This window comes from Diadema antillarum, unplaced genomic scaffold (genome assembly GCF_040938485.1).
Source record: "Diadema antillarum isolate AM-2024a unplaced genomic scaffold, OU_Dant_1.0 scf00000198, whole genome shotgun sequence".
NCBI lineage: Eukaryota > Metazoa > Echinodermata > Echinoidea > Diadematoida > Diadematidae > Diadema > Diadema antillarum.
Window position 1 is genome coordinate 341,950 of NW_027271087.1, and position 12,377 is coordinate 354,326.

Here is a 12,377-nt window from a genome sequence, read left to right on the forward strand (position 1 = left end):
ATCCTTGTTCACTGTAATATTTTCTCTCTCTTTTTGATGGGGGAGGAGGGTTCAGAGTATTGGTTTATCTGCTCAAGGACCAAGATAAATTCCACAAATCTGCACATGGCACTGTCAATTTATGTACTACATAATGTAGAATGATATAAATCATTTGGAATGTCCCTTTAAGCGTCCTCAACATACATGCGTTTTTCTCGTTATAGAGAGGATTCGCGCATAGGCACCCCACACATTCTGTTTCGACGAAATCAAAGTTGATTTTGCTGTAACCAGTGTAATGACGCCCATCAACATATCCTGCAATTGTCATAACAGATATGCAACTTGAGGTCTGTTCCTGCAGGTACAATAAATAATTTAATTGCATACAATGCAGCTGTCATGCCATGGCCAGCTGTCAAAATAGTGCATGGTGGACTATTGTTTCCACCTACCAGTCTAGTCCTATTGTTCGAACTATGATTTTATACATCTTATACCCCCCCCCCCCCCCACACACACACACACAAACAAAAACAAGCAAACAGACCTCGGATTGCAACTGATTTACGAATTGTCCTTCATCGACGTTGACGCACGTAGGGCAATTTGTCAAACAGTTGCAATAAAAACACCTCGACGGAAAAATTTCATGAAATTGAAAAACCCTGGGTTGTCTTGAATAACGATATTTGGGAAAGAGTACATGAATAGGGTCCTAATAACAGCAGGAAAATAGTCGGGCTGTATAACAGGATGTCATCTTATCGAGACACGCGGTCACACATTTGACAGAACAGACAATAGCACGTGAAGAGCGAAATTTGGTGAACACGTATGGTATTAGCCGGAGAATCCCCGTTTGGAAGGGTGTTAATGAGGTGTTACCCACCGGAGCGCCTCCTCGATCTAGCGCCTGACGAATTCGCAACTGTGCGTCAGAGTCTCTACACATCGGCAACTCCGGACCACCATGAGCATGTTCAAAGACACAGAGCGGCAGAAATTTAATCAATATCGGCTATAACTCGTGAAATATCTTTTTATCGGATAGTGGTGGTTGGTCGCAACTGTGATATCAAGACCATATCTACAAATTAAAGACAACTACTCTCTTACACTTTTTTATACACAAAACGACCGTTGACGTGCATGGTCACTACAATCTAACAATTAGGCCTGCAACTCTTTTACTAATCCTTAACCCAGTGAGGACAGACTGATTTTGCTAACAACGTACAACACGCCTTTCCCATAGACACCTGCGCGGGTATTCTGAGGACTCGTCTTCAACGGGTAGAGACCTGTTCGGTTTTTAACGTCTTCAGTGCCACAATGTCCATTTCAGACATAACTGAGGGCTTCAGTTTGCCTAACAATCGTTGATTTATGCACTGACATTATATAGCAATACACCCGACTCATTGCATTTAACCCATTGAATCATCCGTTCTCCTTATTTTGGAAGCCCTACCCCCACCCCCACCCCCATCCCCCACCCCCCCCCCCACCCCCCCCCCCCCCACACACACACACAGTACAGTTGTATTGGCCGACATAAAGTTTGTGTTTTAAACCGAATATAGGTCTGTAGGGATGTAACGGCAACACTTAACACTGAAGTGGTCCCACCCCACAACCAACTGGACCCCATGGAAGACCAGTTTAGTGTAGCTGAATATGGGCTATCCAGCCATCTTCACAGATGGAAAATGAACAACAACAACACTTCAATATTTTGATGCGACCGTTACAAGTTACAGTGTATATTCTAATTTCGTTCATTTCTTATATGGATATTTATCGAAAAGATTACGTCAGTGAGAGACTAGTCAGGCCATGATCACGTGATCTTGATGTGCATAGATATTCCATTCACCTGCCCATGACTCTTTCATCAGTCCCCGTCAAGAAAATGGAATCGTCCAAGAGAAGTCATTGTATGAAACAATGAAAACACTGTAGCTTTGTTGTCTATCTTTTATGTAATTTTCGTCATATTTGTTCCATTGTTTGTGGGTTTGGGGTTTCGTTTTGTTTCTTTTACTCTATTTACTAAAGTCACTGGATTATGGAGTACATGGGCTTTCATTTTCAATATTGCCAGGTGTACCAGTACATGTACACCGTAGCCAGTGGCGGATCCAGGCGGGGGTGCAGCGGGTGCTCCCCCCCCCCTATAATTTTTCTTTAAAAAAAAAAGAAACAGAAAAAAATGGGGGCGTGGGGGGTGTGCACCCCCCCCCCCCTTTAATTTTGTGAAGGCACCCCTCTTTACAGAATTCCTGGATCCGCCCCTGGTAGAGGCGCGCCGGTTTGTTAAAAAGTTAAAAGTTAAAATCTGAATCCCCATCGCAACCAAAGCTATATACTATCCCTTTAAAGTTGCACCCAATATTTTCACAGAACAGTGATGTCGGTCGAAAGCATTTACGCAAATCAGCTGAGAGGATACTGTCAACAACTCAAAGGTCTTTCATTAGTTTGTGTACGAAATGCTAAGGTTTCATATCTTTTGTGTGAAATTTGCGGCTGCTTTCCCACTGAAATTCATATTGACAGTCATTGCAACACAAACAATAGAAGAGTTTCATTACGCTGAACGCCACTTTTAAAGTATGTCCATCATATCAAAAATTATATAATATGATAGAACAAAACAAAATCTTTCCGGTGATATCACACCTCACTAGTGTGTTGTTTAACAAAACAAGACATTTTCTTGGAATTATTGAAGATATTCCGGATTTTCTTATCATTTTCCTTTGTAGGTTAGCAGCTTCTGTATGCGATAAAACTATTCATGTCGTTTTATTATATAAAGATACATCTTATATAGGTTAAGAGTTAATCTGTTAAGCCATGTTATGTTAAAACAAAGGGACATTTTTAGTTTGGGGATACTTGTAAGACAATGGCATCAGCACTTTACCTTGTGTACATCTTGGTCACGTGGTTCTGCTTGCCTACAGGGTACATCGTTTCGTGAAAAACACGTGAAACAATGTCCCAATCTATTAGGTTCCCATTCGGTAAAACCCCTGATACCATTATGTGCGTATGATTCTTAACTCTATTTATCCAACCAACTTTTATTGAACATAATAGTGTGGAATAGATCGTTCCTGTAATTTATAACAATTTATGGATGTTTCGTTTCATATATACAGCCTATACATGTATAACGAAGTCTTTCATTCACCTTCTCCCATTAAGTTCCACAGGCAGGAATTCGCTCAGTTGTTGCTAGGTAGGGCAAGCCTACCACAAGCTTTGTGGTTGTTAGGGCTGTTAACAAACCATACATAAAGTTTGAATACATTAGAGAACCGGTCTATTACTATAGTTACGGTTAGCTAACTTCGATGATTTACGCTCTTGCCTCTTAAAGGTATCGCATAGTTTTGGTTGAGACCTAACTTCAGATTTATAACATTTGTTGGTGAGATAATGACAAACCTTATATGAAATACGAAAGACCATCTAATTCCAAGAGGTAGTCAACGTTTATGGGATGGAAATTGGTTTTGAAATGGCTGAGATAAAAACAGAGCAATCCTAATAAAAGGTGAGACCCACCTTTTATTAAGATCGCTTTGTTTTACTTTTGGATGTCTCAGCCAATCCAAAGCCGATTTCCATGTCATAAACATTGATTTGATATTGATTTGACATTGATAGAATGTTACGCTCTGTATTTATTTCATAAGTGGTTTCTTGGTATCTCACAAAAATGTAAAAGCCCAATCCTCATCTCTATACCAATACGACACCATCCCTTTAAAGGGATGGAATAGTTTCAGTTGAGATGGGGATTCAGATTTCAACCTTCTTTTTTCAAAATAGTTGGAAGCCACTAATCTAAAATATTAAAGAGAATACAACTCCAAGAGGAATCAAACGTTTATTTGATTAAAATTGGTTTTGAAATGACTGAGATATCAAAAAAACAAATCCAAAGGAGAGCAAAGTTATAATAGAAGGTGGAACCAACCCTTTATTGGGACCTCTTTGTTTATCGATATCTCAGTCATTTCAAAACTGATTTTTATCTAATAAACCTTTAATTCCTTTTAAAAATTGTATGCTCTGTGATATTTCATATAAGTGGTTTCTAATCATCCCACAAAAAGTTAAAACCTGCATCCACATCTCAACCAAAACTATACCATCCCTTTAAGGGGCAGGAGCTTATCCTCGAAGTTAGCTAACCTTGAAGTTAAAGGATCACCGTCTGAACGTAACTTTTGAATAATCCAGAACTGGTATCAACAACGTTCTAGCAGTGTCACACACGCAGGACATAATAGGCATATTATGTGCTGAGGTATTACTGCAGCTCTTCGCCTTCTTACTGAACCAATCATAATTTGGCACTCACTTAAAAACAAACGTACAAACATACAAACAATGGAAAATCGCCGTACGTAAAGGTATGCTCGCCGTCATTTTGCATTTGCTCTATATGGATTCCAAATACACATCCAGCTGGCCACGCAAGACGAACACGACTGACTACCGAGGCCAAAACGAACTCTACATGGCCGCATGCATAGAATTTGAGAAAAGACAGGATTAGCGCCTATAACTAGAACGGATGTAGCTCCATGGTTACAAGGTTGCTCGCATTCAATTAGTCTACCGACTTCTATACATTTTGTCCTTGTATACTCTACAGAGACCTCCAAACTCTTACATGTAATATCTTTCATCTCTCATCCCCCCTTTCTCTCTTTCAATATTTATATATATCTTTTATTTAAATATCTTTCCTTTGTTTCTCTCGAAAGGGAACCGAGTAAAATTTATGTGGTTTGATGCTGTATGCAATGATTACATTAAAAGCATTTGCTTTTATATTTTAGGTGATCTGATGTACGAAAGGAAACTTTAAACTAATACAGAGCACCTAAAACAAATCCCCAAATCGTTACCATATTTCATGCGCACGTCTACGTAAATTTTTACTCTCTATAACCAGGGAGGTGGCTTCCCTGCATGCTTTAACCAACTCGTACACAAAACGCAACAAGACCTTGGACACACTGCATCCGAGACTTTCGCATATCAAACAAGAGACCCGCGGGTCTAGCGCTCACCTGAGTATCGCAAGTTCACCTTTCACGCAGTCACTAATCTAAATTATTCACAGCTCTACCAAAATTTGACCAGGCATTCTCAAGTAGAAGATGAAAATGTACAATAAGGGCCCAATTTTTTTAAGATTCCTTAATTTGGGGGGATTGGGGCCCCCTGGGGCCCTCTGGGTGGGGCATGGTGCCCATTTTGATAAATTGAGATCCTGACCCCCTAGGGATGCTACCTGCCAAGTTTGACAAAAATCCATCATGAGGTTTTCAGGAAGAAGATGAAAATGTACAATTCAGGCCCCCATTTGGACCCTTCCAACCACCACCCCCCCCCCCCCTACCCAAGAGGGGCACCCCTGGATCTCCTATGAACAAACTTGAAACTACAGTCATTAATGTACTCACTCATAGTATTATCTCAGCTCTATATATAACTTCTGATTCTAGAGAAGATTTATAAAGATTCCTTCATTTGGGGGATTTGGGACCCCTGGGGGCCCCCTGGGTGGGGCATGGTGCCCATTTTAACAAATTGAGATCCTAACCCCCTAGGGATGCTACCTGCCAAGTTTGGTGAAAATAGGTCATGGGGTTCTCAAGAAGAAGATAAAAATGTACAATTTAGGCCCCATTAGGACCCCTCCTCACCCCCTCCCTCCCCTGGGTCCCAAGGGGGGCACCCCTGATTCTGCCATGAACAAACTTGAAACTACAGTCATCAATGTACTAACTCATAGTATTAACTTAGCTCTATCACTTCTGGTTCTAGAGAAGAAGATTTTTACGGATATTCCTTAATTTTGGGGGGTTTGGGCCCCCTGGGGGCCCCCTGGGTGGGGCATGGTGCCCATTTTCACAAATTGATTTCCTAACCCCCTAGGGATGCTACCTGCCAAGTTTGGTGAAAATGGGTCATGGGGTTCTCAAGAAGACGATGAAAATGTACAATTTAGGCCCCATTAGAACCCTTCCCCACCCCCTCCCCTGGGTCCCAAGGGGGGGCACCCCTGATTCTGCCATGAACAAACTTGAAACTACAGTCATCAATGTACTAACTCATAGTATTAACTTAGCTCTATCACTTCTGGTTCTAGAGAAGAAGATTTTTACAGATTCCTTAATTTTGGGGGTTTGGGCCCCCCTGGGGGCCCCCTGGGTGGGGCATGGTGCCCATTTTAACAAATTGAGTTCCTAACCCCCTAGGGATGCTACCTGCCAAGTTTGATGAAAATCGGTCTTGGGGTTTTCAAGAAGAAGATGAAAATGTAAAAAGTTTACGCACGACGCACGACGGACGACGGACGACGGACGACGGACGACGGACGACGCACGACGCACGACGCACGACGCACGACGCACGACGGACGCCGGACGAAGGGCGATCGCAATAGCTCACTTGAGCCTTTGGCTCAGGTGAGCTAACAAGGAATCTACTCAAAATAAGAACATAACGCCGGTATAATCCTCAGTTTCGCTGTCAAAAATACATTGTCTTGCTACATGTATTTAACGCGGAATGCGGTCAACCTACCCCTTTATCGCTCTAATCACCTGATAGGGACCACTGCACCACTTGTATTCGTGATTATTTCATCTGCATTGTTTTTGTTTTTCTTCTTTTTTATTGTGCAGCGGTATCATCGTATCAAACAAACACGAGGAGTCAAAGGTCAACGCACATTGTTCGGAGCTCACAATCACGTGGGGGCGGGTCTGACTTGACAGAAAAAGGAAGGATCAGGTAACGTAGCAATAGATTCATGTGTGCACACTCCAGTCATACACGTGTACCAGTATACCTCTTCGTGCAATGTCTTTCCTCTCGAAGGAATTCTTCCAACATGACAGATTTAAAAGTCTGTAAATAGAATGGTTCTTTCCGGGCTGTTCCACTCTTCTGAGATACAAACAAGACTGGGTGAGGGAAGAATTTAATGCACAAAATAGGAAATGTCACATTTGGGTTTGGGTTAAACCGGGAATAACTTCCTCTTCGGCAACAATACAATTTCGCAAGTTAGACTTGTAGTTGTTGGGACTGGATGCGCATGGTCACAAAACACTTGCAAATTGTGTAGTAGTCCGACAGCGCAGCTCATCTGACGTACAACAAGCTGAAGCGATTTATTATAAAAGCTGTTCATGAAGTAACGTATACAAGCACTAATATCAATAAACATATACATACATCACTACTGAGCTTACTTTCAATCTATCATAATTATCATTACTGGGATATAAATAGCAGCGTTAACGAGACCGTGCGTGTGTGTTTGCGTGTTTGTTTGATATGATGCTGGAGTCTGAGGTTATACACACTCTGTTAAAATCCTCTTACCTATTATGACCACTTGAGGTTTTGGTATAGAACTGTATAATGGATGATGCATGTCAACTTGTGTCGATTCATGATACCCTCGACATCAGATTATGTAGCCAAACAATTATCTAAATACATGTCATATATCTAATAACCTTCTACTATTCTTCTTCAGATTACTTGAATACATCCCCTCCCCCCCCCCAAAAAAAAAAAATAATAATAATAATAAAATGAAATAAAAAATCAAAAACTCAAAAAAACTTCCAGATCAAGATTCTGCCTGTGATCAGATGTCAATAATTAGCAGGGATAATTAGTTACTAAACTGTAGTACTCACATTGACTAACAAAAGGTATTAGAATGCACCTTTTCCAAGACTGAACATAACTTCCATGTATCCGTGTTACTAATGTAATATTACGGTTAACAGAATACATTGCAGGGAAACATACAATATTAAGTACTCGGTCAATGTGTGAAGGTGCATTCCAGTGTATTTTGTTAGTCATGACTGACGGATGCCAGGGTATTATGATTCAACACAAGTCAACATGCATTTTCACGGCATAGTACCTTTAACGTTATCGCAAAGATCTGAACTGAACTTAGATTAGAACTTATACCATTGATAAGAATATGTACTGTGGCATGACACATTTACCAATGTCACTGCTTACGGTGTTTACAATCCTCTGAGCCATAGCATGCCTGTGATTGATCGTAGAGCAAACGAGGAACTATAATTGAACGACATTCTTATCATGAAACTAGAGTCCAGATATCACTACGCACAATGGCTAAAGATAAACGTATTTATTAGGGGATTTACGCAATGGAATAATGCACAGTCCTCGTCTTGCATGAACAATACGTATTCCAAGTGGCTATAAAATCATGTACAGTGTATTAAGATTTGTCGGTATATGTAAAAAGAAAGGGAGAAAAGGGTGTTAAAGAACACCCGAGCCAAATTACAACAACAAAAAACAAACAAACAAACACATAGATTGACTGAAGGCAGCAATATTATTAAAACACATTATCATAACACTGAAAAATTGAGAAAAATCGGGCAATCGATTCAGGAGTTATGAATTTCTAAAGTTTCAGTGCCGTCATCGCTGGATTAGGAGACTACTACAATTCATGACGTCATCATGGACAATTATTCTTAAAATATAAAGAAAATTCAACATATTTTCACTTTTCTATTGCAAATGAAATAGCACATTCTTCACTTACTGCTTTCAGAAAGCAGGGGAACAATTGTGTCAGTAATAAGTCGATGGGATGTGTACTTTTCATGTAGACTGAGATTTTGTGGGATTCTCCTTACAGTTTCTTTATGGAAAAGTGAGCAAAGAAAATGGGATTCCATCGGGATTCGAACCCGAGACCTCCGGATTGCTAGACCGGTGCTCTACCGACTGAGCTATAAAGCCCTAGTGCAGTGTTCGTCCCAGAAACCCTTAATTCTCAATGCTCGGGTGGTCAGAAGCTATAGCAGTGTGTTTGTGTGTGACACACACGCACACACTTGAACCTGGCATAAACCCGAAGGATAATTCAACTTGGGGATAAATGCGAGGGATCACCGAAGTGATGCAGCTTATGGTAATACAATGTAGTGGTGTCCAAAGACATCATGAAATGTAGATGTCTTCTCGTCCAGCGATGATGGCACGAAAACTTTGAGAATGTGTCACTTTTGAATCGATCGATCGATTTTCCTCAAAAATTCACTGATGAGTTCTACTAATATTGCTGCTTTCACTCGGTCCACAATGATATTTTGGCTTTGGTTTCCATTAATAAATATTGCCCGTGTACGCTGTATGCGTGCCATGGTATATACTCCGTTGACATAATTATTACGAGCAGCTTTCACGAAAATGCATGAAGGTCTCAATGCGTAAACAGGTTGTTGCTCAACTTATTTTTGAGCAGGTATGTGTAACCCTAGTAAGGAGAGAATGCATTTCAGAAATGCCCTGATGCAAGACCAAAATGTACGAGTATTTTTAACTATTCTCTTCATAACATGTTCGCGTACGAACGAAAGATGGCAGCATATCAGAGAGGGTTCTAATAATCATTGTTGATACACCTGTAGTGTTCTAATAATCATAAATCGTCGAGATTCACTTTGGAAAATACCAGTTGGGGCGAACACATGTTCCGGTTTATTTCAATATGCTTTTTATAGATGATGAGCAGTGAAAAGATTTACCACTATCGTCTAATCAAAATTCAGTAGTACATGTATATCGTAATATGAAGACGGACACAAGACGAAGGCATCATTGGTCACTACCTGGATCTCGTGAATTTGGAAGTTGGTACATGTACACACTATATATGGTCGTTCTGGGTACATTGATAGGTACCAAATGGTTATTACAGAGTTTGATCAAGAACGCCAAGTATCCCGGATTGATCTACTTTAAAAGTGACTTTCTAGAGTTTTGATAAGTCAGTGAAAATGCGAGCAAAATCGGGCAAGGAGCAGTAAAACTGCAGCAGTGAAATTTACAGTCATGCTTAAAATATAGACGAGAGAGGGCGGCAAGCCAATTCGGGGCATAAGGGTTGACTACTCAAACTCCCCTTTGTGCGAAAACTGTCAAGATCATGCTGCTAGTAAAAAGCTCACGCACTCTTGCTCAGGGCATCTAAAACGCACGGTCGGGCAGGTGTAAAAAAATGGGTAATTGCCTGTTTAAAGCATGGGACCTTTGCCCGAATGTCTATTTGGGGCAAGTTGGAAGACAAAAGATAATATGGGTGGTGTGTGCTATGCCAAGGGCACCGTTTCATGAAAGTTGTCAGCCCTGACAAGTTGTCAGTTTCTGACAATCGCCATGGTAACCGTCGGTGACCAGAGCTTCTCAGCCAATCGAAACCTAGGATTTTACTGAACTTGTCAGAGAATGACAACTTGTCAAGGCTGAAAACGCCAATGAAACGGTGCCTAATTACAATGTATTTCATTTTCTTTCGATTCAATTATTATTTGCTTGAAGTAACTGCAAATAACTATAGGCACAGAAAAAGGTGTCGGTATGTTCTAGAATTGGTTTCCTCAGACAGCAGTTTCCAATACACAGACAGACACAATGATTAACTGTCGACAACTTATCGCAATATGCCTACTATTATATCTTATGATCTTATTCTTTTCTATGAGAGTCCACAATGTGTTTTTTTTTTCAATCTTCACATCAAAAGTAGCTAAATATTAATTGAAGGTATTAATAGCAGATGCTAGTTCATTTCTCTGAAAAAAAATCACAATTTTACAGAAAAAAAACATACAAGTTCAAAATTTTACCCAAAAAAAAAAAATCTTTAGTCACATCATGACGGAGAACACACTTGCCACCATTTTCCGAGAACACATCATATCGTAATATTATCAGTAAACAATAAAAATTCAAGGATGAAGAAATTCAACAAACCATGAATGACGAATGTCACTTTTGCTTATCTACAGGATTGCACAACCATGGTTACCAGGAGCCGATCTAAGGAGGTCAAGGACTTCGAAAAGATGGCGAACGGAAAGGATGAGAAGGGAAAGGGAAACATCAACAAGTGGACCAAGAGGAGAATATATAAAAATTTCCTGGTCTTAAGTGTGCTCGTATTCCTCAACTTTACCGCATTCTCGTCGTTGGTGACGCTACAGAGTAGCGTGAATTGCAAGAGTGGTCTCGGATTGGCTGCCCTTAGCCTGTCCTACACAACAACAACTTTTGCTGGTAAGTTGCCATAGATTTGAATTCCTTCTGTGTGTGTTTGTGTGTGGGAGGGGATGTGTGTGTGTGTGTGTGTGTGTGTGTGCGTGCGTGTGTGTTTCCTTTGGCTTCCAAGATTGTACGGCAAAGGGGTGGCGGCATGTAACTTCGCTTCGCTAGAACTGTTTCGGCAACAATCGGGCAATTTGCAAATACATTCAAATTCATGGTTCCTTTTTTTTCCCTCTGGGGATTTTTCAGCATTATATTGTAATTCAATGCGGCTGCATTAATTACTCTGAAGTTCATTTCAACAATATATCCAGTCTGTATGCGTGATATTGCAGTATACACAATAAAGGGTGTATATCCTTTCGAAAGCGTTCTGGTTTTGAGGAATTAATACTTGTTTTTGTTTTGTTTAATTACGTTTTACTAATGACATTTACACTAATTGCTAAATGTTCATAGAACGCAGGAAGGTGGAAGAGAGAGCTCTTATCCTCCTTACATCCCTTGCAGAACGGAGAAATGCCACATTGACAGTCGAATCACCCATCTAAAAGTTAAAGACAGTTCATGCGATTACTATCTGATCGTCTTCCATCGTCCGTTCCCTGTTTTGGACTTCAAATTCATTCGTGTTGCTGTTGTTTTTTAATCAATTCTTAAATTGGTCATAATTGATTAAACAAACTTTGCAGTACATTGTATAATTGATTCTTAGGGCCATTAAGGGGGTTTGGCTATATACGAGTGTACAAACTTGTTCATCTAATGGACGCCCAGGGGCGGGGCCCCAAAGGGCCAAACATATTATTAGAAATATGTAGGACCTCTTAGACCGTTTCTGTGTTGTATCACAAGATGGATGCTTCTTTTTCTACAGCCTATAATTTAAAGAATCGTTTCATTCAACAGCTCCCTTACATTTTCACTGGCTAGAATCACTCAGTTGTTGCTAGGTAGGGCAAGCCTCTGGCAAGCTTTGTGGTTGTTACGGACAACTTTTGTGAACAGTGAATACATTACAGAGCAGGCCGATTCTAAACACTGTTTCCAACTCTATACAGGAGTTATGCAGCCACATTGTCTTTACAAGTACAATGTATGTATATGGAGGGATAACAACGGCCTATCTTTATAAGAGACCGGTTTATTAACAGTATTCAAATTTCATCTGCATGCCTTTCTGTCAGTGGTTCCTCTAGAAACCTGACAGCTTGTCCGAGGTCCGCCCGACA

At 40.4% G+C, this 12,377-nt stretch overlaps 1 protein-coding gene and 1 non-coding gene across 2 annotated transcripts in view; one reads left to right on the forward strand and one right to left on the reverse strand.

Moving 5' to 3' along the window:
- Positions 1-8,765: 8,765 nt before the first annotated feature.
- Trnaa-agc (transfer RNA alanine (anticodon AGC)) lies at positions 8,766-8,838 on the reverse strand. The gene has a single exon. It is a non-coding gene; the product is annotated as a tRNA-Ala (tRNA).
- Positions 8,839-10,901: 2,063 nt separating this feature from the next.
- LOC139723730 (protein unc-93 homolog A-like) overlaps positions 10,902-12,377 on the forward strand; it is a 31,005-nt gene continuing 29,529 nt past the window's right edge. Inside the window, exon 1 of the mRNA XM_071634946.1 lies at positions 10,902-11,157. Within this exon, the coding sequence (XP_071491047.1) occupies positions 10,902-11,157 (256 nt within the window). The remainder of the gene's footprint in view (positions 11,158-12,377) is intronic.